The 27,659-nt window shown below is 42.6% G+C and overlaps 1 protein-coding gene across 3 annotated transcripts in view; it reads right to left on the minus strand.

The window, feature by feature from the left end:
- Ranbp17 (RAN binding protein 17) overlaps positions 1-27,117 on the minus strand; it is a 210,906-nt gene extending 183,789 nt beyond the window's left edge. For 2 of the 3 annotated variants that reach the window (XM_069999204.1, XM_069999205.1), the window contains exons 1-9: positions 27,041-27,117; positions 18,488-18,634; positions 14,320-14,410; positions 11,488-11,654; positions 10,286-10,351; positions 7,881-7,985; positions 5,970-6,135; positions 3,449-3,522; positions 745-864 (exon numbers count right to left, since the gene is read on the minus strand). In XM_069999204.1, coding sequence (XP_069855305.1) covers positions 745-864; positions 3,449-3,522; positions 5,970-6,135; positions 7,881-7,985; positions 10,286-10,351; positions 11,488-11,654; positions 14,320-14,410; positions 18,488-18,634; positions 27,041-27,058 — 954 coding nt within the window. In that variant the 5' untranslated portion in view covers positions 27,059-27,117. Of the gene's footprint in view, positions 1-744; positions 865-3,448; positions 3,523-5,969; positions 6,136-7,880; positions 7,986-10,285; positions 10,352-11,487; positions 11,655-14,319; positions 14,411-18,487; positions 18,635-24,269; positions 24,553-27,040 lie in introns of those variants that run through there. The other variant, XM_069999203.1, reaches the window with a different exon arrangement.
- Positions 27,118-27,659: the final 542 nt, after the last annotated feature.

Genomic DNA, 27,659 nt, shown 5'->3' on the forward strand with positions numbered 1-27,659 from the left:
AACAGATCAATTACCCATAAGACTCCTAAAATTAACCTGTAAATATAATTTTTTTTTTGTAGAACGTATACAAAGATACTATCTGATCCTCCAAGAGGGATTATTAGTGACCAAGAGAGTTAAAAAAAACCTCTTTAAGTGGTCATTTATCCTTTAAAAATCTATAATGAACAGATATTTTAAAACAAAGTAAAACATGAAACAAGACATTTATGTAGGCACCTCAATCACTCATTAACAATGGCTTTCCTATTCTTTAAAATGAACATTGCCATTAATTCTCTGAAGTTAGTGCAGAATTGGTTTTCTAAATCTACAAACACTTATTTGTCCACAAGAGGGCAAAAAGACACTATTTCATAATTTAAATCCACTTATTTCAATATTAACATTCAGACTTATATTAAATCTCCTAGTTTAGAAGACTGACATAGCCTCTGAATTAGTTTAACAATAACCAAAAGAATAAAAGCAAAGGCGGCAGCACAAGAAGAGATACAACCTCTATTCACAGTTGCTTAAGAAAACATGAAAAGAAAACACAAGGCACACACAAAGCCCACCACAGAAATATTCACTTCCTAAACTGCTTACTGCTTTTATAAATGAGACCTATAGAAGAAGAGTAAGATACTAAATACGGTCTTCTAGAATTATAATAAATTCATGATGAGTTTATTGTGTGCCTTAAACAGAAATACTATTTATATATGCTAAATATTAATTCTATTGCTTCATACATACCTGAGGGTTTTCAAGTATCCTTTTTACTCCACTAATTAAATTACCAAGGTACTTGGCCCGTTCAGGACTGCTAAATAAAGACCTTCTTGTAGAGGCAAACTGAACTAAGCATGAAAGAGCCTTAAAAAAACACACACACACACACACAAAAAAAAACTCATTTCAATTTTAAGTGTAGCTATGGTCACATGTAACAAATACTAGCCTTTACCATAAAATGTAGTTCATTCTAACTGTTAAAAATACAGAAGCATTCAAAGTTAAATATTAATCACTATGACTGCACGTAAGCCTTGTGCCCCACCACTTAAGCTTACTACCCCTCCAGTGTCTTCTTTCTTTAAGCTTAGCAGAGTAAGGCCTGTCTGACATGCCTAGGTTCAGAAAGCTCCCGCTACAGATGACACCATTTTGTTTGCAAATCAATGAACTGTGTTTCTATCATAAAGAAAATTCCATTTTATGCTACAATATATTTGAGAGCTATTTGTAAACTATACATCTTGGTTCTTGCAAGGCAAGATTCTGTATCTCTGACTTAAATCAAGTCAATCCCATATGTAATATTATCTTCAGCAACAATTTAGAAAGTACGGCTGGAATAAAAATTTTCTAAAAAATCCTAATAATCGGGGCTGGGAAGGTGGCTCAGTGGTAGAGTGCTTGCCTTGCATGCATGAGGCCCTGGGTTTGATTCCTCAACATCACCTAAGCAAAAAGAAAAAAGCCAGAAGTGGCGCTGTGGCTCAAGGGGTAGAGCGCTAGCCTTGAGCGGAAGAGCTGAGGGACAGCGCCCAGGCCCAGAGTTCAGGCCCCACAACTGGACCCCCCCCCCTCAAAAAAAATCCTAAAAATTACTCATGGTCTATTTACTTTCCCGCTTTACAATTTTACTACTGAATTCTAACGATACTTACTAGAGTCTATTTTCCAAAGTGAGAGGCCTCTAACTGAACTGTAAACCAAAATAGCTTATCTATGATGTTGATTTGTGTCCACGTATTTGCTTGCCTAACTGTTGACACTTACATATTTCATTATTAGATTTCATTCAAAGTGTCTGATTCTTTTTTTTTTTTTTTTTTTAATGTTGGTCATGGGGCTTGAACCTCAAAGCCTGGGTGCTGTCACTGAGCTTCTTTTGCTCCATGCTAGTGTTTTACCACTGAGCCACAGTGCCACTTCAGGTTTTTCTGGTGGTTAACTGAAGATAAGAGTCTTGGGATGCTCCTACCTAGGCTGGCTTTGAACCACGATCCTCAGCTCTCAATCTCCTGAGTAGCTAGGATTACAGTCATGCCCACCATCACCTGGCTTGATTCTTTTTGAGGGAGCAAATAAGTACAAAAATCAGGTTATTCTCATTTTAGACATGCTCCACTAAGTCCCAACCCCTTGTTGTTAAACCCAAAAACCAAAAACTCTCACTAAGGACTCTGATGTACAAGCTTGGGTCCCACTAGTATGAAAGACACTCAGGGTTTGGGACAACAAAGCTCTGGGTTCTGATGCCAGTGCTGCCCTGGCAGTCACTTGGCCACTCCAGGTCTGCTCTCTGGGTCCTGTGTCTACCTGGCGAGGACCACAGAGAACCTCACAGGGCCACTGTAAGGAGCGAGGTAAGCGCCATACCATACCGGAGAGCATGTCAACAAACGTTACTGCACAAAGCAAATGAAGGGACCTTTGTGTTCTATCCCAGAACAACCACGGGGCACGGGGCATAACCAAGAAACACGAACCCTCCGCGAAACCTAGTTTAATCTTAGATTCTAGATGTTCCTTCCTTGTAAGTGATAACATACGCAGACAAATGTACCACTGACTTTAAATCTGACATCTTTCCTCAGGAAATAGTAATGTTAGAATCCTTTATTTTTTGAAACTTTTAACAATGCTAGATCCATTTTACAGGTATTTTTTTCTGGTAGTAATGGGATTTGAACATTTGCCATGCAGGCATTCTGCCACTTGAGCCACCCTACCAGCCTTCAGATCTATTTTAGAGTCCACCAACTTAGTGCCCAGAGTGTCAACATTCTATATAACAAGAGGTAACAAAAGTTTGGCATGCAATAAAATTTGATTAAAAATAAACAAAGTACTAAGCAGAAAAATCAAGTGAGCAGATCCCCCTATATTGCTCATTCAGAAACGTCTGATGAAGGCTGCCTATCAAACATAAGACAGGCAGGCTGGGGCAGAGGGAGCAGTGGTTCTGATGAAGTAGCTGATGCCTGGTCATGGGCTGGTGGGTATTAGTTAGGAAGGAAGACATATTTAGAGGTTCCTACATTGTCCTGGCTCTAGCAGGAGGAATAGTTACTGGTCTAGGCTCATACTTTATAAAATGGAATGAACTGCTGGCAAAATAAACAAAACCTGACCAATAGCTTAAGCAATATATACCCCAGCAGAGCCACATGAAAAAGTAGAAAGGCCATCTGATCAAGTATAAAAGTAGACTTTGGTTTTTGCAGTAAATATGTATCTCTTGCTTCATTAGATAAAAATTACAGGTATTTAGCCAGGAAAGCAATAGCCATCCCAGGTGAGCCAAAAAGACTCTAAGTTTGTCTGGGCTACATAGTGAGATTCTGTCCTCAAAAATACAAGTAATGCCAAAAACAAAAAACAAAACAAAAAAAACAACCCAAAACCCCACATGTGCTTTTTAATGAGGCAATATATAACTTTTACTTACTAACTGAGAGAGTAGTGGTGGAAGGGAATGATACAAATTGAAAAAAAGATTCAATGTTTCTGGTTCCAGGAAAACTGAAAAAACAGAAAAAGTATCTTCTAGTACCATTACTTTGAATACTGTGATCTTAGCAAAGTAGCTATTATCATGCAAACTGAGAACTCTAAGATCCATCTTTAGAACTCCAAACTATTATTATTAAAGGTACAGTTAATATATAAACAGGACAGTTTAAAACTATCAAAAAATAAACAGCACTAGAAGGCTTGTAATAAATAATACCTAAATCCTATACCATCCCAAGTACTTCCCAACATATTTACATGTTTCCAAAGAACAGTCCATACCACTAGTTCCTCATTTGATTATATTACTTTAGATACAAGAAGGATTTTAGAATATGATGCTTTACCTGCCTTACTGCTCATTCTAGAGCCCACCTTTATCACTCACTACAATCCATCCCTTCTTTCTTCTATGATCACCTTTTGTGATTAAATCAATCCTAAGAGTTTATGAGTATAATTATGAAAAGGATGTCAACAGCTGAGCCAGAGTATATTACGATCCTATCACATTTATACTGTTCTCTGTATCTAATCACAGCATCTTCTCATGCTTAGTTATGTTTCTTTCCCATTATTCTGATAGATGAAAAACAAAATGTTTTTCATAACATTTTCCACACAATCAATAACATTAAATGACCCATCAACTTCTGTTCTCCTACTCTTTTTTTTTTTTTTGTCGGTCGTGGGGCTTGAACTCCGGGCCTGGGCACTGTCCCTCAGCTCTTCAGCTCAAAGCGAGCGCTCTACCACTTGAGCTACAGCGCCACTTCCGGTTTTCTGGTGGTTTATTGGAGATAGGAGTCTCACGGTCTCTCCTGCCCCGGCTGGCTTTGAACCGCGATCCTCAGATCTCAGCCTCCTGAGTAGCTAGGATTACAGGCGTGAGCCACCAGCGCCCGGCCTGTTCTCCTACTCTTGACTCTTGTAGGCTTCCTTTTGACTGGCCGTTCTACCTTTATCATACAACTGACTCCTTTTGACATCTACTCATTGTCATTTTGTACTTGTGTCCTTTTTCCAATTCTCTTTCTTTCACTTTTTTGGCTTGTATATGAAGTTGAGAACAAGGACATGAAAGCTAAATTTGGGGGAGGATTTCAATGTTTAAAAGCTCTTTATTCTATCTTACACTTGATGTCACCTCTGGTTTGACAATAACTTTCCCTCAGAAGTCTGAGTTATACTGTTAGATTCCATGGTGCTAGAAACCTAACACCATTCTATCACAACCTTACTTTTGTCTTCCCCGGGACTTTTTCTTTTCTTTTTCTTTTTTACTTCCCTGGGACTTTTCTCCTTTATCTTTCCTATTCTAAAATGCCAAAATTGTAAAGCTTAGTCTTTTTTTTTTTTTTTGCTGGTCCTGGGCTTGAACTCAGGGCCTGAGTGCTATCCCTGAGCCTCTGTGCTCAAGGCTAGCACTCTACCATTTGAGTCACAGCTCCACAATTCTGGCTTTTCCTGAGTAGTTTATGTTAGAGATAAGAGTCTCATGGCCTTCCTGCCTGGACTGGCCTCGAACATTCAATACTCAGATCTCACCCCTGAGCAGCTAGGATTATAGGCATGAGCCACTGGTACCCGCTGTCTTTTTTTTAATCTTCAGGCAGGGTACCTGGTGGAACTTGAAATTAAAAACCTTATCTCTTTTAGTGCTGACAACTTTTGGAGGTATTACTACTGGTTTTCAAATTTCTGTTTCCTCTGTCCTCTCTTTGTAGAATACTTAACAGTCAAATGTCAATCATGTTAGATTCACTTGTAACTTTTTTATATTATTTTATTCAACATCTCCTTGCTTTTTTATTTTGCTTTCTTAATTTCAGTAACTGTCTATTCCAACTTTTCTACTGAAGGACTTATTTGGCAACTGACTCTTAAATTTGTAACATATGTGAAACTTTCCTTTTCAAAACAATGTCTTTAGGAGTAGTATGAATAGGGAAGAGTATGGAGAAGTTTTTTTGTTTTGTTTTGTTTTCCAGAAAATGTTTTTTTTAGCCACGTCCTCTACTCCAGGACATTTTTCTGGAATGTGGGGAAACAAATTGCTTCTCTAGTGAAGTTGCACCTTTACTATGCTATATTACTTACTCTAATGCATTCTCTGCTCACCTCTCTTGCCAACCCTTAGATCTTTTCCTATTGTTTATCTGCAAGTTCCCAAACAAAGCACTCAATTTTCACTCCTAAATCTGCTTTCCAAATAGTTCTAGCTCTCCTTCCCTATAGGTCTTTTTTTTTTTTTTTTTTTCAAAATCCAAACCCAGCACTTACTATGATATGGATTGAGAAACATTTTAACCCTGGATATCAGCAGCTACTTTGGGCACAAACCCTCTTGAGCTTTCTCGTGACTGCAAAGGGTGAAACTAGACATCCTATATGGAGCAAGGATACCACTAACTCCGTGTATGCTAACCATCCCTTATGCTAAGCGTTTCTCTCACTTGTTCTCCATGATGTTGGGATCTGTACTGTGCAAAGATCATCAGCAGACTCATCTGCTGAACTGCCAATGAAGTCGAAGTTGAGGCAATTGAGGACCAGTTTCAAGACCTGCATCACCAGACTTTGTTGACTTTGATCCTGAAGATTTAAAGGTTTGGCCAACACCTAAAAAAAGTTCAAAATAAAATAAAGCATTCTGAATCAACAGATGAATATTACCTACCTAAATTTAAATAATACCTCAATGCCAAATAAAAATAGTAAAAAAATTATGAAATTATATTGTTCCAAATATTAGGGAAAATAGTAAAAATTATTCATTCTACACAAGTTTCTATAATAGATTGAAATGTTTGTAAAATAAAAATTATTTCCATTTGACTACATATAGCAGGTCACTTTCTGATATTGTAAGAGGAAACATTATGACAAATAATTTACAAACAAAGTCTATCAGACTGTTAGAATGGAGGAGGATACGCACATAATCCCAACCAGCATAATGATGTCCATTCTGACACTCAGAAAAGACCAAGCCTTTACAAGTACAGGAAGAAATGGTAGAAAGTGTGGGATTCCCCAAGAATCCCCATAATACAAGAAGAAATAACTAGAAGTGTGGCTTAAGGGTTAAAGTGCCAGCCTTGAGTAAAAATGCTCAGTAAGAACATAAGACTCTGAGTTCAAGTCCCAGTACCAGCACAAAAAAATTACTTTTCGAAGTAGAGATATGGCTCAAACAGTGGAGGGCTAGCCTTGAACAAAAAAGCCACGAAAGAGTGCAGAGCCCAGAGGTCAAGCTCCAGCACATACACACAGATCCTCACACAAGAAGAAATAAACTGGATAGGAAGGAAATAGTTAAAACAAAATTGGCCATTAGTTGAAACTATTTAACTGGTTGATAGATTCAAAGGCATCAACTATGCTATTCTCTTTTTTTTCATGTTTCAATTGTTAGTATAAAAGTGATATACAAAGAGTTACATTAAGTAAGTTAGGTAATGAGTACCTTTGTTTTTAGACAATGTCACTCCTTATCTTGTATAGATTTTTCCCATATGAAGGGAAAAGTTTTAAGAAAATTAGAGTCTTAATCTGACTTAGTGTGGCAAACCCTAATCCAAAAGTTGGTCATCCCTAATTCAGAATACCCTATAATCCCCAAAACCTTATAATCCAAAAACCTTTTGGGTACCCAGGTGATGCTCAAAAAAGTTTTGTTGAAGTTCAGATTTTACATTAATGGATTAGGAAAGCTCCACAAGTAAAGTCTACGCAAATATTCTAAAATCCAGAAGAACTTTAAAAGCTGAAACATTCTCATCCAAAGTATTGAAGATACCCTGTAATAGAGAAGTGAAATAAGCAGAAACTAGTGCTTAAGGAACATACTGTGGGAAATGATGTACTCAGCCAGCTAACAAGCTGGAGCAGCAGTACAATTCTGAATCATATACCAAGGGCAGTAGAAACAAATAAGAATTTTTATTTCCCAAAGACATGACTAAACTCAGGTCATTTAGAAAAACAATGAATAAATTTTGATAGTTAATTAGAAAAACTTACTCTCAATTCATTTTTTCATGTGCCCCATCAAAATATGGACAAGCAGAAAAAGCGCAAAATCGAATTCCTTTCTATAGCTAAGAACTGGACAGTAGGAAGACATTAAAAACTATCTAAAGACACGTATTACATTTCCTTTGGGTTTTACCTTACAGAATCCAATGAGTAAAAGTGAAGTTTTTGAAACTTTTTCTAGATTAGTATGAATTTACTACACTTAATATATATAACAATGCTTTTAAAAGGAGAACTGGGGAAGGAAAAACCAATTTGAAATTATTTTCCAACTCTTAAAATTTCCTAAATACTTTAAATAGAAATTAAATTATTAAATAACTTACTTCTTTTAGAAGAGAGCATGCTAGTACTAATATGTCTTTGAGAGAAGTGTCACGAAATGAGGTAGCTATTTTCCTGTGTTTTGCTGAAGGTCTAGAATAATCAACCTAAAAAGACCAAGATGAGTGAGTAACCAAACCTACCAAAAGGAATAGCAAATCCTGGAAATAATTATTTAAAAAATCATAAAATACAGGTCTAAAACCTCCCCAATAAGTGACTTTCTCATGGCTAATCAAAGAGTCAAGGCAGACTAGCTAACAACCCAGGTTTCTAGACTGTTTCAATTCAGTGAGCTTCTCGCAGAACACACTGACCCAAAAATTAAAAGGCAGAGTTGATTGCACTTTCATAGACAATGTGAAATAAGCTGATCATAAAGCAACAGATAATATCAACTGTGAAAACAGTCACCCTAATTCATATTATGCAAGTAACAACTTTCCATTCCACAGATGCCCCTGTAAAATGAGAAATCTATACAATACCCTTCAAATTCTAATATTCTAGAATTAGTCGGCTGAACTAGTTATAGAAAAATCCTTCCACAGGAAAGTGAATATGCCTATCATTGGTTTATGTCTCTTAATATTCTAAAAATGCCATGTGAACTGGTATTCTGAAAAGAGAAGCAGAAAGTATAATCAGATAATTTATTATGTAATCAACAGCTTCCTTCTAAATATCTTATTAACTAAAAGCATGTTTTTCTACTTTTGGCAGCGTCGGGGACTGGATTCAAGATTTTGTGCTTGGTAGGCAGGCACTCTACCTATTGAACCATGCCTCTAGTCCCTTTTTGTCTTGGTTATTTATTTTCATTTTTTGTGCCACTGCTGGAGCTTCAACTCAGCCTGGGCACTGTCCTTGAGCTTTTGTGCTCAAGGCTAACACTTGTGCCACAGCTCCACTTCCGGCGTTTCAGTGGTTTATTGAAGATAAAGAGTTTCACAGGCTTTCCTGCCTGGCTGGCTTAAAAATGTGATCCTCAGATCTCAGCCTTCTGAGTAGCTAGGATGATAGGCATGACCCACTGGCACCTGGCTTCTCTTGGTTATTTTTTGAGATATGATCTCACTTTAAACCCAGACTAACCTGGGCTGCATTCTCCTTCTCCTGTTTGTCCTTGTCACTGGGATGACAGGCATGCACCATGGCATGAAGCCATTGTGTTACCTAGGGCTAGATTAACAGGCATGTACCACACAGCATCTAGCCAGTGGTAGAAATAGAGGTCTCTACAATTTCTTTTTGTCAAGGCTGGCTTCAAATCATGACCTCCAAATCTTCACCCTCCAAGTAGCCAGGATTTTAAGCTTGTGCTACTATGGCCAGCTTAACAAAATATTTTTAAGAACTTACAAGCCTACAGCTTAAGTAATATAAAATGAAGTATGTTTAAAACTATACTGTTCTTGTGAATATAGCTCAGAGGTACAGTGCTATTTACTAATGACTTCAAGATACAACACACATATAAATGGTATGTTAGGATGAAACTCCTTTGTATACTATTTGAAGATAGGAAAAAAAAAAACATTTCTAGCTATACCTACTGCTACAACAATGCTTTTCTCACCCAGCAGCTACCCATATGGTCGGCTATGCCTACCTTATGCTCCCAGCCAGCTTGTCAGGTGGGCTAAAGTATACATGGGATTGCGTGGAACTGTCTGATAATAAAGTGAATCGTAGAGTTTAAAAACTGTCATCATCTTGGTGTGTGTGTATATGTGAGTGAGACAGAGAAAGAGAGAGAAAGAGAGAGAAAGAGACAGAGAGAGAGAGAAGGGATGGACTATATATATAAGTACAGGACCCCACTGTGCTGAGATCTATGCATGTTTGTTTAACAAAGTTGGATGCCCCAGCATTTGGCCAATAGATGTTAAGAATTATTATCTTGATATGAAGACTTCCCTTTACTAGTATGAAGTGACCTTCTTGGTCTCCTTCAATTAATTTTTATTTAGACTCCACTTTGTTGGTATGAATATGTCTACTCTTTGGGCCTGTTTTTGATGATTCCTTCTGAGTATCCATTGTTGAGAATCAATTCATGAAGTTGCTTGTCTTTTAGTTGTAAGTGAATAAAGGTTTCTCTTTTGCATATGACATCTCTTATGGTTCATTATAATTCTATATATGAGCACCAAAGAATATTGATCCACATGCTCATGGAGCAGAACCATGCCGAATTCCCTGCTCTTCATAAAACATTCTACTGTTGCTGGTAGCATGGAAGCATTCCTCTACCTCTCTATCCCACTAATAAAACAAGACATACACAAAAGACCTGATCAGTACACAGTCTGATGTCACACAGAAATACACTTAACACACATAAGCAGCAAAGAAGCAACACCACATAAGCAAACTTCCTGTCCCATTAGATGGAAAAGCTTACCAAGTTCATTTCCTGAGTCAGCTCAGAAAGGATCATCACCCCTATTACACAGTGCTCCACAGTTCCCTGCGGAGGAAAAGACAAAGTTAGCCTAAGTGGAAATACATGGTTGGTTCTTAATGTGTCAACTAACTTCAAAATACCAACAAAATACACAACAGTATCTCTCTTAAAATAGTTTAAAAAATCACTATGAGTTATACAAATAAAGGAATTTCAAGCTCAGTTTTTTAAACAAAAAATTCAGACTCAAAGAAGAAAATACTTACTTCTCTCTACATGATACTCTATAAAGTGTCTTCAACACCACGGACGCATAATAATCTAAGCTTCAGAATATGAGTTTAGTATTTTTTTAAAAGGCCATAAATAAGAATGAGCAAACGGTTTTAGTTCTTTCTATTTGTCTGAAGCCTACTATGACAGCTACCTCCAACAAAGCATTTAACTGGAGGGATCTGAATATATCAGATATTAACTAAAATAATTTTATTGCAATTAGGATTATGTTCCTATGAAAAAGAACATGTATCTTTAAATATCTGAATCAACCCAAGGAAGAGGCACACAGGAGGCAAAAGCACATTCATGACTAGGCTACAGGACATACAATCACCATGTAGAATAGCAAGTGCAATTGCTGGCATATGTAGTGACCTATTGGGTTTGGGGGGTTTCTTCTTTTTGCCTTCTTTCTTTCAAGTATCTAAGTTAAATACACTAAATATTTAATATGTATATACTATGACTTCAATAAGTGAGATGAAAAAGATTCTTAAGAATATTGTGCAGTCAACTAAAAAACACAGGATTTGTCAAGAAGCTAACTATAGGCTTTAGTATGTCGTTGAGTGACCTTGTATAAATTATTGAAGACTCAGTTTCCTTACTTACAAAATGAAGCTCATGTCACAGGGCTATACTGAGAATTAAATCAGATAACGCATAAAATGCATTATGTACATGCTTTGTATATATGCAATATATACCTACATTATAAAGAATATTTGCTTTTTCTTCTGAAGTTAGAAATGGTGTGGCAGTTATAGAACAGTGTGAGTTTTTACTTACTGTTAATAAACAATAAAGAAACCAAAGATCAAATAAGTGGTCATTACTAAAGGCCTGGTAGATATACTATAAACAATTCAAAACTAAAAATAAGTACTGATGGCTCTAATAATTTAACAATGCCTTCTTACCTGGAGAAATTTCTTCACATCAGCAATAATTTCTCTGAAGACAAACTGGTCTTTCTGAACCTCAAACCACCCCAACTTAGTAATTTTAGCAATAACTTGAATAAGAGCTTGAATGACAAAGGGAGCCAACTTAGGTTGTGATGCCACATAATTCAAAATATAGTTTCCTATAAAGAAAATATTTTATTATTGGACTTTTGAGAAACATAATATGAAAATCAAGTGAAGAAAAAAAGAGGAGACATATAAGATATGCTTGCTGACAATGAGTTAATCCCTACGCTCAAGATAGGTATTTTATATAGTCAATTCTATGAAACTTGTTTTGAGGCAAATCTGTTCCATGGCATTTTGTTAAATTAAGGGATAATTTGAGTATAATATAAGTATCACTTTCCCTTAATAATTCCATTTACAAATAATTGGTAGGTAAATGCAGAAAGGTGCAAGGAAGCCAAAGGAACCAAACCTCAAACATCTACCCAAAACCTCATGTCACGCCACGTGCAATCAGCCACGTCCGTCCTACATCAGAAGAGTCCTTCTATCACTTCGTAAAAACTCATACAGCCCTAATGAGGAGTTGCTGAGAGACAGGGGTGCAGCTTTGTGGTAGAGCACCCGCCTAGCAAGTACAAGGCCAGAGTACAATTCGAGAAAGGCAAAGGGAAATAAAGAGAAAACAAAAACTAATAAAGGAAGCTCATCAATTCTACTCTTTTCCCCCAAATTTCATTCATTCTTTCTTAAGTTTGAAGCATAGATACTCTCCCCAGTTTGTGAGGCAATATCCCAATAAATCCATTCTAAATTAACACTATCCTAGGTTGAAAATGCATTTTAGGCACCTAATCTATAGAACATCACAGGTAGCAAACCATGCTATATAAAACAGTGCTATGTAAACACCCTCAAGGTCCCTGGTGACTGGCAAATGCAGCTCTCTGCCTCTAGCCAGCACCACAAGATGGCACACAGCACACATCCAAGTTCAAGTGTTGACATGAATTTTCCACTGGACGTGTACCACTTTTGCATCATAGTAAAGCAAAAACAAAACAGCATCCTAATTCAAATCTCTGTTAAGTCAAGGAACATCTGAATTCCTATTTCTAAAAATATTTGCATTTTAAAAATATAAGTCAAATAGACAATCTGAATTCTTGTATAAAGAAATGCAATCAATAGTTAACAACATTCAAGTACTAGGCCCAGATGGGTTGGTTCATCAGTTAATATTACAAAATACTTAGTAAGAAATTATACCAATTCTTTATAAAATACTCCAACAGATAGAAGGAATTGTTCTTAAGTCACTTAATCTATCTATCTATCTATCTATCTATCTATCTATCTATCTATCTATCTATCTATCTATTTTTAGTAGAACAGAGAATCAAAACTAGGGCCTCTTGCAAGGACTAAGCTTGTCTATGCAACATTATCTTAATACCCAGACCAATGACATCACAACAAAATTATAGACTAATATCTCTCATGAATACAGAACTTTAAAGTAAATAAATAATGATAAATAAATAAATAAATGATAAAGTGGGATTTGTATTAAGTATGCAAGGCTATTTAAACATTTGAAAATCATCAATATAGTAAAGCCTAAAAATCACATGATATCAACACATTCAGGAAAATCACTTAACTCTCAAGCCAACTCAGAAGAATTTCATCAACTTGTAAATTAGTACAGCCACTATGGAAGTCAGTCTGGAGGTTCCATAAAATACTAAGAACGATTGTATGATTCTGCTGTTCCACTCTGGAGGAAGGTAAGTCGGAATACAACAGAGATGTCTACATGCCATGTTTACTGCAACACTAGTTACAACAGCCAAGCTATGAAATCAGCATAGGTGCATATCATCAGATGAATGGATAAAGAAAATATAGTATCTGTACACCATGATGTATAATTCAGCCAGGAAGCAGAATGAAATTAGGTCATCTACAGAAAAAATGGATGGATCTGGTTATCTGGCTTAGTGAAGTAAGTCCAACTCAGAAAGACAAATATGGCATGTCTTCTCTAATATGCAGAATCCTAATCCATAAATAAAAACAAACACGCAAACAAAAAGACATAAACCAGCCACGCAATGGTGGCTCATGCCTGTAATCCTTTCTACTCAAGAGCCTGAGATCTGAGGATTGCAGCTCAAAACCAGCAGGACATCCATGAGTCTCTATCTCTAATAAGATACTCAAAAAGATGGAAGTGGAGCTGTGGCTCAAGTGGTAGAATGTCAGTCTTGAGGATAAAAAGCTCAGGGACAGTGCCCAAACCCTATTCAAGCCCCAGGAGTAGGGGACAGGAGGACAGGAGGACAGGGAGGCATGGAGACAGACAGACAGAAAGACACACACACACACACACACACACACACACACACACACACACACACACACACACACGCACGCACGCACGCACGCACGCATGCACGCACGCACGCACCCCTAATTGGGAAACTATATGGTGTGGAGGGATAAAAGGGAGAGACAAGGAAGGGTAGTGGGGGGTGAATACAATCAAATTGCACGTATACCTATGTGGAAATGTTATAAGGAAACCCAGTATTTTGCATAATTTTATAAATCACTTTTTAAAAACAGGAGGAACATATTAAAGAATCAATTACCTTGTAATATACTTTGAAATAATATGCAATAGATTCTAAAGCAAACAAATAAAGGAAAAAGGAAACAACAAAAAAGACAGAACCAAATAATTTGTAGACCTGCTAAGAGTACAGTATATCTAAAAGGAAAAGTTGATTTTTAAAGTGCTATTTGTTAAACAGTATATAAATCACTTACTGATATCTATCCTCTGTTCAACAGGTAAAGGGCTGATTCGGCTAACAAGTTTTGAAAGACATGTTGCTGCAAGGAGCTGAGCATAGGATGTCTGTAAAAAATAATCATTTTTATTACCATTGAGAAAAAAATAATCAAACATTATGATCAGGACTTTTTCTAAGCAAAACAGAGAATCTGACTGGGCAGATTTATAAATAAAACATACCTGAGACACATATATATAGAGGTGTGAATAATAACCACATATGCACATACAATCCCTTTTCAATGATCACTCGTCCATGCAGGGGTAGGTAGTCACCTCAACAAGTAATCAGCAAAAATAAACAATGACCAGTTTAAATAAAATACTCTTACTGGGGCCTGCCATTATGTCATCATATTCATCTGGTTCACTCTTCATTATGTTGTGATGATCGCTCCTTACAAATCACTTCCCATGACCTCTGTGATCCTTCAGACTACATCCTGACTGTACTTTCTCCCATCACCAATTTTCTATAAATGTGGAACTACCTTCAAAATCCAGTTCAGTTATTTACTAGACACCCCTCGCTCTGGAATTCCTTGCCAAGATAGCCCTTCTTTGTTTCTTTAGATCAGGCCTTGGCAAAAAAATAATCTGTGAATCCAATCAAGCATGCTTTTGCACACTTTGTGAACTAAAAATGGTTTTTTATGAGCAGTTGAAAAACAATCAAAATACATGAGATCCACAAAGTTTATTAAAACACACCCTCCTCATTTATTTACAGACTATCTATGGCTACTGTGACATAATGGCGGAGCTGACTAGTTAAGACAGACCACGCAGTCCTCACTCATGTCTACTACTCAGAGAACCCTGAAGTTCAACGATGTAGTTATAACTCTGCTGTCTCCATAACATGGCAGGCACCTTTCACCCTTACATCTACCATGAAAAAGCAAGGAAAACAAGAGAAAAGTGGGCTTTAAAAACCTGTATTTAGTTAATGGCAAAATAATAAGCTGTTTTTGCAATTGTACTATATCTATCTTAAAATAATACAATGTGTACTAACAGTACCAACCAAGTACTTACCACACTATTCCCAACTCAGAGAAAACAGATAGAAAAAGCAGAAAATTTAAGACAATCTTATCACAGAAAAATTTCTTTAAAAAACAAACAATAAAATGAGGCCGCAACCAAAGTGAAGTGTCCAAATGGCTCCTGTCAGCCAGGCAAGGAAAGCCTCTTAGTATTGTTGAATCAGTGAAGTCAATGGTGCTGCACTGTAGCAATGTTCACAGAGAAAATAAACTCGCAGTGAGAACAAATGCTCAGAGATGACCATACTGGAGCAATCCAAGTTGAAGACAACGAATGATTTCAGTGAGCAGATAACTGTTACTAAAATTACTCACACTGTTGTTATCAATATTTACTAACACCCTAATCCAGATTTTCATACTTGGAATGAAGCAATTAAAAACTAAGCTTCTATGAAGTCTGTGTAACTACAGAATATTTTCAAAGAGGTTGAAGAAACATTAATTATATAACCTTAAATAGAATCTGCTGGACACTGATGATAAAAATATATGGAGCAGAAAAATACTTACTTGAATATATAAACCATATATAAATACATATATATAAATATATATGCGCATATATACACTAAAGTCCATAATTATGCATTATTAGATGTGCTGTAGTGAATTTCTAAGCCCATCATAAGTTAATCAGAGGAATTAGCAATGACCTTTTGTGAATTTATCTCCATCCTTTGAATTTTAGTCACAGAAACTGAATAGTGTGTGTGTGTGTGTGTGTGTGTGTGTGTGTGTGTGTGTGCTCAAGGCTAGCACTCTAGCACTTGAGCCACAGCTCCACTTCTCACTTTTTTTGGTGTTAATTGGTGATAAGAGTCACACTGACTTTTTTGCCCCCCCCCAATCCCCAATTCTCAGATCTCAGCCTCCTGAGAGCTGGGATTACAGGTGTGAGCCACCTATACCCAGCTGAATATCCTGATTTGCCCCACTACACAACAGTTTAATAGTTTATCATGTAAAGCTTTAGTAGCATATTATGTGAAGCTATATTGTAACTTTTTTAAATTCAGGGCTAAGAATAAAATGTTCCTGGATAGAAAGACCAGGCTACTGTTGTCCAATGTAAAATTACCTTTTATTGTAAACATGGTAATGTCTCTTGATGAATTCAACCTAAAACTCACAAAAAACAAACAATGCAGTACTTACACAAAGGTGACTGCAATGACCAACAACAAAGCAGCCACTGCAACAGGAACTAACACTGTCTGAATCACAAGGAATGCTAACCTTATACATGTCCCATAGTGCTTAAAGTTAAAACAAGGAGTGGTGAGATCTCTAATTCCAGATATATTTTCAAATTTCCAAACTACATCTCCAGCAGTCTGATGAACCTTGATACAACCCTAAAGGAAATTTCCATATTTCAGAATCCATTTAGCTAAGTAACTGAGGGCTTTTACCTAATCCACAATTGGAAATGATTAATCTGCAATGAAATGACATGCTCAAGGGCAGTATCAAGAGAAGCTTTAATAGAATTCTATAAATGCTTTCTAACTGATAAATGTGCTTAATTAAAAACAAATGCTTATGGACTGATATTAGTATCTGGCATTACCTATGTATCTGAAAAGGTATTTTCAAAGATGAAATAGTAACATTTCATTACAAATCAGCATGCAATCAATGCTGATGTGACAGGGAACACCTACTCTGAACTCCAACTGATCCTTAAAAGAACTGCTGTATTCATTAATAGACATGTACTGAAAAAATGTATTTGAATAATGTAGTTTGGATTTCACCAATAAAAATTTGTGAACATTTGTTTTTCCTCTTGTTATAGATACACAGTAGATCCTTGGTTTCCATGGAGATATGGCCCCTAAAACCACAGTGCTCAGAATACAGAGCTGAGCATTGTACCGCAGATGCTTGACTCATTTTTCCCATAATGACCAATCTTTGCAGAAGACATGCCACCTTTCACCAAGCCTACAAACCTTCTCGCTTCTCACTCTACCGTGCTCTTGGCACCGTTTGCTTCCCAGAAGGCTTATTTTTACAAAGCTGATGGCAGGGAGACACTCAACAGACACAACAATTTAAACATGACTAATGATAACACAGGATTAAGAGTGGATCTGCATCAACCAACGCTTAACATTCATGCAAGAATCAGAAACTGCATTTTAGAGTTCGCCTGTTGTTTTTTTGTTTTTGTTTTTGGTCGGTCGTGGGGCTTGAACTCTAGGCCTAGGCACTGTCCCTGAGTTCTCTAGCTCAAAACAAGCACTCTACCACTTAAGCCACCTCGCCACTTCTGGTTTTCTGGTTGTTAGCTGGAGATAAGAGTCTCACATGGTTTCCTGCCCCAGCTGGCTTTGAACTGCGATCCTCAGATCTCAGCTTCCTGAGTAGCTAGGATGACAGGCATAAGCCACCAGGGCCTAGCTGCTGTTGTTTTAATTAATTTACTTATCTTTGACCACACTTGGTCAAAAACCACATATAATAAATCTACAAGTAAGGTTGGCTTGCTTCCTGTTATTTCACAAAACCTCAAATCTACTGTATGTTCCTTTGCAGAGAATTTCTTCAACACTGCTCTAAATTGTAGTCTCTCGCTTTGGTGTCCTCCATACATTTGCTAGCTCTTATATATCTATACCCCAACCAATAAGCCACCTTAACTCATGTACATAACGCAAGTAAACAGTAGGGTGCTTGGTTTTACATTTAAGTATTTATTAACTGAAATGCTGAATGAATAGTTATGAATATCTAGAAAGGAGACAGGCAATAGACAGGACTATTCTCAATAATCATTTCAGGTTTCAAAGTTATTTACAACATAACTATATCACTTAAGATTTATTTTAATGTTTCTGAAGTGTATATTGCACTCAATAACCTTAGGAATCAAAAAACAATTTGCATTTATTCCTGGTTCCACTTCCTTGCTCTTCTCTAAGTTTGCTTCCCTGATTTTCAGCTCTTTCCCTGATTAATCTGATAGTAAAATCAGCTATAATGCAACAACATGTGGCAAAAACTACCAATATCATTGAATCTGACACATACACGTTCATTAACATTTCTCTTTCATAGTTAAACACTGTTATCACATACTTACTGTTCCTTGTTCTAGTAACAGCTGGCACTTGCTGAGACATTCTGGGCTGTCAATGAGCTCCAAGAGTGCTTTCTCAGCTTCTATCCTTTGCGTAAGATCAGACCCTATGTAGAGATGAGTACACAATGCTTCCAATTCAGCCAAACTCTTAAGGAAAAAAAGGTCACATTTTAGTTTATGATAAGGTAAATATATCCATGGAAAACAAGAGTTCAAAATTGTTAAAACAGGGATACAGGAGGGCCCATTGCAACAATGAGATGTACAAATCCTTATGTCGAAAAACGAACTTTACAACTTTGGGGGGGGGATGGGGGGGCGGGAGGATACGAAGGGATGGGAAGGGGAAACAAAGCAGGAGGCTACAATGCTTGATAAGAAATGTGCTCATTATCTTACCCATGTAATTGTAAGCCCTCTCTACAGTATTTTCACAATAAAAATATAAAAAAAACAAGAGTTCAAATATCATGCCTGTATATACATTCATTCAATATATATTTAGTGAGCTGCAACTAAGTACTGAAGGACACAGCAGCAAGTTAACTAGGCACACCTCCTATTTCCCCAATTCCTTATAAACTGATAGTAATATAACAGAATTCTAAGAGAATATAAAGGGAAAGAAAACTTGCCTAATCCAAGGAATTAGAGAAGGTACACCTAAAGTAACATTTATACTGAACTGTTCAAACCTGAAAGGGTAGTTCAAACATGAAAGACCAGAAGGTAGTCTAAGAAAACAGTATTCACCAGAGTAGTTCAGCAATAGAAAGCTTACCTAACAAGTGTAAGGTCCCAACCAAATTCAACCTCCACTACCACAAAATAATAATAGCAATTAGTTAATTAAAAAGTGATTGTGGCTAGTAAACAGTAAGGAAGAAATGCCAAATGAGGCCAGAAATAGGTAGGGGGAACAATCCAAATGGCAGATAACTCAATTTATATTAATTCTTTTAGGTTGGGAAGTTTTCAATTGTTTGCCTACTAAAAGAAGCAATTCCAAATATCTACTTTTGAATTCATAGTGACTCTATCATTTTTTGAACTGTCATTTTTTTGACTCCATGGTATTTATAACAAGGCAATAACTAATTATTTGCTAGCAACTGCCTTTTAAGAATAACTAATTCATTCTATTTACAAATATAATTTCATCTGAGGATATAGGACCAATGGAAACAGACGAATTTTTTTTCCCCATGGTACTATGGTTTGAACTCATGGCCTTATACTTGCTAGGCAGGAGTTCTATTAATGAACCACACCTCCAGCCCTATTTTTTTTTGGGTCCAGTCGTGGGGCCTGAACTCTTGGCCTGGGTGCTCTCCCTCAGCTCTTTAGCTCAAGGCGAGCGCTCTACCACTTGAGCCACAGCGCCACTTCCGGCTTTTTTTTCTGCTTATGTGGTGCTGAGGAATCGAACCCAGGGCCTTAGCATGCAAGGCAAGCGCTCTACCACTGAGCCAACTTCCCAGTCCTCCAGCCCTATTTTTTTGCAAGTATTTTTAAGATATGATCTTTGTCCTCACATTACATATGCCTGGTCCACAATCCACCTGTATGTATGTATGTAGGTAGGTAGGTAGGTACATACATAGGTAGGCAGGTAGGTACATACGTACGTATGTAGGTAGGTAGGTAGGTAGGTAGGTAGGTAGGTAGGTAGGTAGGTACGTAGGTAGGTAGGTATGTATGTAGGTAGGTAGGTAGGTAGGTAGGTAGGTAGGTAGGTAGGTAGGTAGGTAGGAAGGTAGGTACACAGGTACGTATCTATGTATGCACGCATATATTTACTAGTACTGGGGCTTCGACTCAGGACCTCACACTTTCCCTTGGCTTTCATAGCTGTCACTCTTCCTCCTGGAGCCACACCCCCACTTCTGGCTTTTTGCTGGATATTAGGAGGTAAAGAGTTTTGTGGATTTGTTGGCAGTGGCTACCCCCAAACCTCAATTCTCAGATGGTGCCCACTGTGATCTACCTGAGGCTTTGCATAGTTTCCAGGAGGACAGTATGGGCCTCCACGGGAGATGGTGATCTGGTGGAATTTTTGTCCAGGCTGGCTTACAACCTCGATCTCCCCATTTTCAGCCTCTCAAAGCAAGCATCACAGGCAGGAGACACCAATGCCCAACTCAACCTCAAAGAACTTGAAAATTAGTTCAGAATTCCTTTTCACTTAAAAGAATTTTTGTTAAAGGCATTTTACTAACACAAATGACTTTACCTGAAACTTGAATTACAAATTTATCCTTGAGGACAAAACTACTGTCATACATTTCAAAATCATGTAGGCAAATGAAGGTAATGGGAAATCTGGAGAAATGCCAATTTTGGTCCTTCCTACACTGAATTTTCATGTGGCAGCCTTACACCTACACTACTCTACACAGTCCCTCAAATAATAAGAACAGATGAGTATCACTGAAATGGAGACTCCCGAGGCTCTCTACATTCTTTTCTCCTCACTCCTCCTTAACTCACCACAGCATTTTGCACTTCATTAACTACGTTGTAGCCTTGGGAATTTGCTGCTAGAATGGAAATAAAAGTTCTGAAGTGTTGAGTTGGTTAAGAACCACAATGGACTACATTTCAGACATTTCCCCACCTAGAATGAATTTATAAGACCAGATTACTACTATAAATTATTGTTTACCACACTAATATTCACAGAAAAGTTTTTGGTTCATAAACACATATGAATTAGCTTATTTTCCTTTTTTCTGTTTTTTATTTTTTCTTCACCAGTTCTGGGGCTTGAACTCAGGGCCTGGGCTAGCACTTTACCACTTGAGCTCCACAGTGCCACGTTTGGCTTTTTCTGAGTAGCTTATTGGAGATAGGAGTCTCACAGACTTCTCTCCCAAGATGGCTTTGAACCATGACCCTCAGATCTCAGCCTCCTGAGTGGCTAGGATTATAGGCATGAGCCACCAACACCCAGCGAATTCTCTTATTTTCTCCAGGGTAAGAAACACAAAAATGAAAAGAGCTACCTTCTCTCTTATCATCAACCTCAGAAATTTTCCCTTTCAACTAAAAATCTGAAGATCCAAATTTTAAACTGATAATACCTAGCATATTATGATTCTACTGTTGTGCGTTCTTATAGCCCCAAGATTCTATTTATTTACTTATGTATTTATTTACTGTGCAGGTGTCTCTCAAATTTCTGATGGCACTTTTTCTCTCTGGACTTTCTTATCAGTATATCTAAATGCTGGATTGACCTACTGTAAGTACACCTTCTAAATATTTCTATTTAGCAGAAATTGCCATAGTTATATTGCACAGATTTTGCTTTTTTGAGACTGCCTTTTGCAAGCTACAACTTTAAATATACAAGCTTTTATTAAATAACTAACTGCCCATATGTCGTTCACTTTTTAAAGAAATGCAGTTTGTCAATTTGATTTAATGACACTCAAAATAGAAGCGGGGGTTGGAGGTGTAGCTCAGTTGGTAGAACACTAGCCAATGAGTGCAAATATCAGGCACTGAATTCTTTTTGGTCTTTGGTCCAAGACCAAAAAGAAAAAGACACAACAAGACTGTTGTGCAAATTAAATTGTATTTAAGTCAACAATGCTACCAATCAATTACCCTTTGTTCTAAAGATATTTCAAATTATAATCAAATAAAAAGTAGTACAAGGTTAAAAGGTCTGAACGCTTTCAAAAGACTATAAAAGGGAAATCAAATTTTCTTTCACCATAATGGTAACAAACACATGCTGATTACAGAAAACCTTTTTAGAAAAACAGATACATACATAAAGACCTTACCCTGGTGGAAAAGCATTATTAACTATTCAAACTATCTGCTAATTAGCATATGACTTTCTCTGTAAGAGTATTGACACTCTATAATAAGAGTACTGACAAAGTAACATAAGTTTCACACATTGATGTGTAAGAGTACGGTTACTATGACAATGCCTCTGAAACAGATGTCAGCTTATTGACATCTTGACAAGGTTTGGGCTATTGAAGTTTCTATAAGGTTAATATCAACATAACCCATGTAAGTAGTAAGTACAACCAGAACACCTGTATATATCTTTTCTATGAAGTAACTATCATAGAGATAGTACTCAATTATCATACTCAATGATGTAATCTGACCTGCATCTAATACCTTCAAAATCAGTCGACTTGATTCTTGCCTCTGTATTTGACATAACTGTGTGTTGTATACCAGCTCCCACATGTGTATCTATCAACAGGTGAAGGTGGAGTCAACTGCAGATGAAAACAGCTATGTTGTCTGGCTCCTTAGTAACAGAAAGCTGACATGGGTTTCCCAGCTGGACAGAGGGGGCAGCAGAACAGGAGAATAAAGGACAAGGGCAGCAAACAGGAAGGATGACAAAGGGGCTCAGAAACACAAGGAAAGTTGGGAGATTATGTCTATTTCCATGACTTTGATTTCTGTGACAGCTTTACAAATGTATACATTCAATTGCAGTTTAAGCATATGCATTTTATAGTTAGTCAATTAGACTTCAATAAAGCTAAAGTAAGAAAGAGTGAAGACTTTTGTCTCAGGAAAATAAATATTCCCTAATAATAAAAACATATAAACCACAAAATTCCCACTTCAATTAAATTGAAAGCTCTTTTCAATTACTTCCCTATATCTTTCTGCCTTCTGGAATTAAGCTTCTTGATTGCCCTTAATAGACACTATCTTCATTTTGGAGTAACTCATTTCCCCAAACTCTCTGCTTTCTTCTTCCTCTTACTACCATTTCCTGAGCTCCCTAAAGGTTTATTCCTAGATGTCTTGGAACTCTTCTACTATAAATCAAATAATGCTTGCTTAAGTACTTCATCATTTACTGCAGTATCACTACCTGAAAAACAGACACCCCAAATCCATCTATTTTCAATATTCCCATTTTACAGCTGAAGCTGACACACCATATATATGTGAGTTGGTTAAAGTCTATAAAGTTCAACTTTATAACTGAATTTTAGGTCAATTAAGTCTATAAAATTCAATTCTGTCGATGCATGTCCAGGCGCCATTGCCTCCTGAACCTGCTGTTCTGTCATCCTTCTCCTCTAGCTGCAGATGAGGTGCGGTTTAACCCTACTTTCAACCACAACTGTTCTCCACCTTTAGAGTATCTACAAATGCCTTCCAGAGGAAGCTCGAGCAGCTCAAATCTCAAAAAAGTAACAATATATTTCCCATAGATTTCAACTTCAAGTGTCTACTTTCAATGGTTCCAGGTCTAGACCAGGATCCAAATTTTCAAGCTTGTTATTATCTTTTCCTTTTGTCTCTCCCTAGTCTTCCCTGTTGAGTTCAAAATTTTACTTCACCCAGAAACAAGTCTGTCATCTATCCTCAATCTCTGGGATGTAACCTATAAACAAGTAACCATTCTCAATCACATCTCGGTCAAAGCTGGGAGCCTGACTGAGGATTAAAAATCTCTTTCTGGAACCATCCTCAATTATTTCCCTTATTCTCTCAATCTTCAACAAGCAGTTGAATCTTGGCTCTTTCTCGGTGCCCACAGCTTACTTGTTAATTCTCTTTCCTTCCTCTCCTCCACTCCTCATCCAGATGGCTAACTTTTAACTAGCCACCCGGTCCAGTAGTGGCAGTGGGATATACACAGTGGAAAGAACAAGGAACTTATGGGTTGCTGGGCCTACTCTAGTTCTGCCACCTTGACCGGGCCACAACTGTTCTAAGACTCACTGTGTCCAGAAATTTAAAACATTCATATGCACACTCTCCAGAACTAAAGTGTACACACCTATTCTCTGAGGGCTAGTGTTCAGTTCCCAAAAAGCACTGCAAAACTTAAAATGCCAGGTGCTGATTTTCACCATTTCCAACGCTCCTAGGGTAAACTGGAACACACATGCCACAGGGAAATCCAACTGACCAGTTTCAGGGTTTCGTTTTGTTTTCTGGACACCCAACCTGCCTTCCTTTGCCCAGATCCCACTCGGTTAAATCCCACTCTATCTTAGTTTGTGCAAGGACTGGGTCTTGAGATTTCAAGCCGCTTACTCTTGGCCTTTTCACCCCAAGACATCACTAGAGCCAAGAAACCCCCCAGCTCAGAGGAGAGACTGCCTGCCCGCCCGCTGCCCAGTGGCCGCCAGCGCAGTGGCCCCGGGGGCCGCAGCCCCAGCGCAGGCGTGGCCAGGGGCTGGAGCCCCACCGCAGGCGTGGCCGGGGGCAGGAGCCCCAGCGCAGGCGTGGCCCGGGGGCTGGAGCCCCACCGCAGGCGTGGCCCGGGGGCTGGAGCCCCAGCGCAGGCGTGGCCCGGGGGCTGGAGCCCCACCGCAGGCCCCACCGCAGGCGTGGCCCGGGGGCTGGAGCCCCACCGCAGGCGTGGCCCGGGGGCTGGAGCCCCACCGCAGGCGTGGCCCGGGGGCTGGAGCCCCACCGCAGGCCCCACCGCAGGCGTGGCCCGGGGGCTGGAGCCCCACCGCAGGCGTGGCCGGGGGCCGCAGCCCCAGCGCAGGCGTGGCCGGGGGCTGGAGCCCCACCGCAGGCGTGGCCGGGGGCCGCAGCCCCAGCGCAGGCGTGGCCCGGGGGCTGGAGCCCCACCGCAGGCGTGGCCGGGGGCCGCAGCCCCAGCGCAGGCGTGGCCGGGGGCTGGAGCCCCACCGCAGGCCCCAGCGCAGGCGTGGCCCAGGGGGCAGGAGCCCCACCGCAGGCCCCAGCGCAGGCGTGGCCCGGGGGCTGGAGCCCCACCGCAGGCGTGGCCGGGGGCCGCAGCCCCAGCGCAGGCGTGGCCGGGGGCTGGAGCCCCACCGCAGGCCCCAGCGCAGGCGTGGCCCAGGGGGCAGGAGCCCCACCGCAGGCCCCAGCGCAGGCGTGGCCCGGGGGGCAGGAGCCCCACCGCAGGCCCCAGCGCAGGCGAGGCCGGGGGCAGGAGCCCCAGCGCAGGCGTGGCCGGGGGCAGGAGCCCCAGCGCAGGCCCCAGCGCAGGCGTGGCCCGGGCCCCCCCCCCCCGCAGCCCCGCTGGCCCGCAGGCCCCCGGGGGTCCCCGCTGGCTGGTCCGTGGCTCTGTGAGGCTCACTGGGGGAGCCAGCCAGGCGTCCGCGCCACCGCCCAGGCTGCCCTCCGGCCGGGCTCAGGCGCCCCGCGGCCCAGCACGGGTGGCGCTCTGGGGACGAGCATTAGCCCAGGTGACCGGTGTGGCTGCGCGGGAGCCTCTCCTGACCCCTGACCCCTGACCCCCGCGCGGCCGTCTCCGCAGCCCCCTTCCACAGCAGGCCTGGCCTCCACCTCCTCCTCTTCCGCCCTCCGGGCCGTCCAGGGCCTGTCCCCAGGGCAGGGATCTCGGTTCTGCCTGCACCAGCGCGCGTGCGCTCCCCACGGACGCCGTGTCGGGGAGGGGGCTCCCCACGGACGCCGTGTCGGGGGTCGGGCTCCCCACGGACGCCGTGTCGGGGGTCGGGCTCCCCACGGACGCCGTGTCGGGCGCCTCGGACCCGCCGCCGGCTCTGCCCGCACCCCGCACCGCCGGCCCGGCCCGCGCCTCTGCCCGCACCCCGCACCGCCGGCCCGGCCCGCGCCTCTGCCCGCACCCCGCACCGCCGGCCCGGCCCGCGCCTCTGCCCGCACCCCGCACCGCCGGCCCGGCCCGCGGCCGCCCGGAGCCTGCGGCGGGAATGCGGGGAGGCCAGCGGGGCGGCTCCGTCCGCCAGGCCGCCGGGGTCCTCCGCAGCCGAGGGCGCGGGGTCGCGGCGGGGCCGGGGCCGGGGTCGCGGCGGGGCCGGGGCCGGGGTCGCGGCGGGGCTGGGGCCGGGGCTGGGGCCGGGGTCGCGGCGGGGCCGGGGCCGGGGTCGCGGCGGGGCCGGGGCCGGGGTCGCGGCGGGGCTGGGGCCGGGACAGGGGCCGGGGTCGCGGCGGGGCCGGGGCTGGGGCTGGGGCCGGGGCCGGGGCCGGGGCTGGGGCCGGGGCCGGGGCCGGGGTCGCGGCGGGGCTGGGGCCGGGGCTCCGGGGCCGGGGTCGCGGCGGGGCCGGGGCTGGGGCCGGGGTCGCGGCGGGGCCGGGGCTCCGGGGCCGGGGCTGGGGCCGGGGTCGCGGCGGGGCCGGGGCTGGGGCCGGGGTCGCGGCGGGGCTGGGGCCGGGGCTGGGGCCGGGGTCGCGGCGGGGCCGGGGCTGGGGCCGGGGCCGGGGTCGCGGCGGGGCTGGGGCCGGGGCCGGGGCCGGGGTCGCGGCGGGGCTGGGGCCGGGGCTGGGGCCGGGGTCGCGGCGGGGCCGGGGCCGGGGTCGCGGCGGGGCTGGGGCCGGGGCTCCGGGGCCGGGGTCGCGGCGGGGCCGGGACAGGGGCCGGGGTCGCGGCGGGGCTGGGGCCGGGGTCGCGGCGGGGCCGGGGCCGGGGTCGCGGCGGGGCCGGGACAGGGGCCGGGGTCGCGGCGGGGCTGGGGCCGGGGTCGCGGCGGGGCCGGGGCTCCGGCTCGCGGCCCAGCGGCCTCGGCCGCCCTCCCGCGCCCCGGCCCCCAGACCTCGGCAGCCCGCCGGGGGCGGCCGAGCGCAGCCCGCGGCGCGGAGCGCACTGACCTGGAAGTGCAGCGCCATCTTTCCGGGAGGCGGCGCCGGCCGGCCGCTGAGGCGCTCGCGGGGGAGGAAGGGAGGGAGGCGGGGGGCCCGGCCGCCCGCCCGCGGTCCCGCGCGGCCCGCCGCCCGCGCTCGCCGCCCGCCGCCTCAGCGCTCCCCTCAGCGCCAGCCCGCGCCGGGAGGCGGCGCTCCGAGCGCGTCGGGGGCGGGGCGAGGCGGAGGGGCGGGGCCGTGACGGCAGGGCGTGGTCGGGGGCGGGGCTATGGTGGGGCGTGGTCGGGGGCGGGGCTATGGTGGGGGCGTGGTCAGGGCGGGCGATGGTGGGGAGGCGGGGCGTGGTCAGGGCGGGGCTATGGTGGAGGGGCGAGGCGTGGGGGCGGGGCCATGGTGGAGGGGCGCGGCGTGGGGGCGGGGCTATGGTGGAGGGGCGGGGCGATGGTGGAGGGGAGGGGCGTGGTGGGGCGGGCGATGGTGGGGAGGCGGGGCGTGGTCGGGGCGGGCGATGGTGGGGAGGCGGGGCGTGGTCAGGGCGGGCGATGGTGGGGAGGCGGGGCCGGGGCACGCTCGCGCGCAGGGGGCGTGGCCGCGGGCGCCGAGATTCCCAACGGCTCCTCCAGCTGCC

Source organism: Dipodomys merriami, unplaced genomic scaffold (assembly GCF_024711535.1).
Source record: "Dipodomys merriami isolate MVZ:Mamm:240054 unplaced genomic scaffold, mDipMer1.0.p SCAF_533, whole genome shotgun sequence".
NCBI classification, from domain to species: Eukaryota; Metazoa; Chordata; class Mammalia; order Rodentia; family Heteromyidae; genus Dipodomys; species Dipodomys merriami.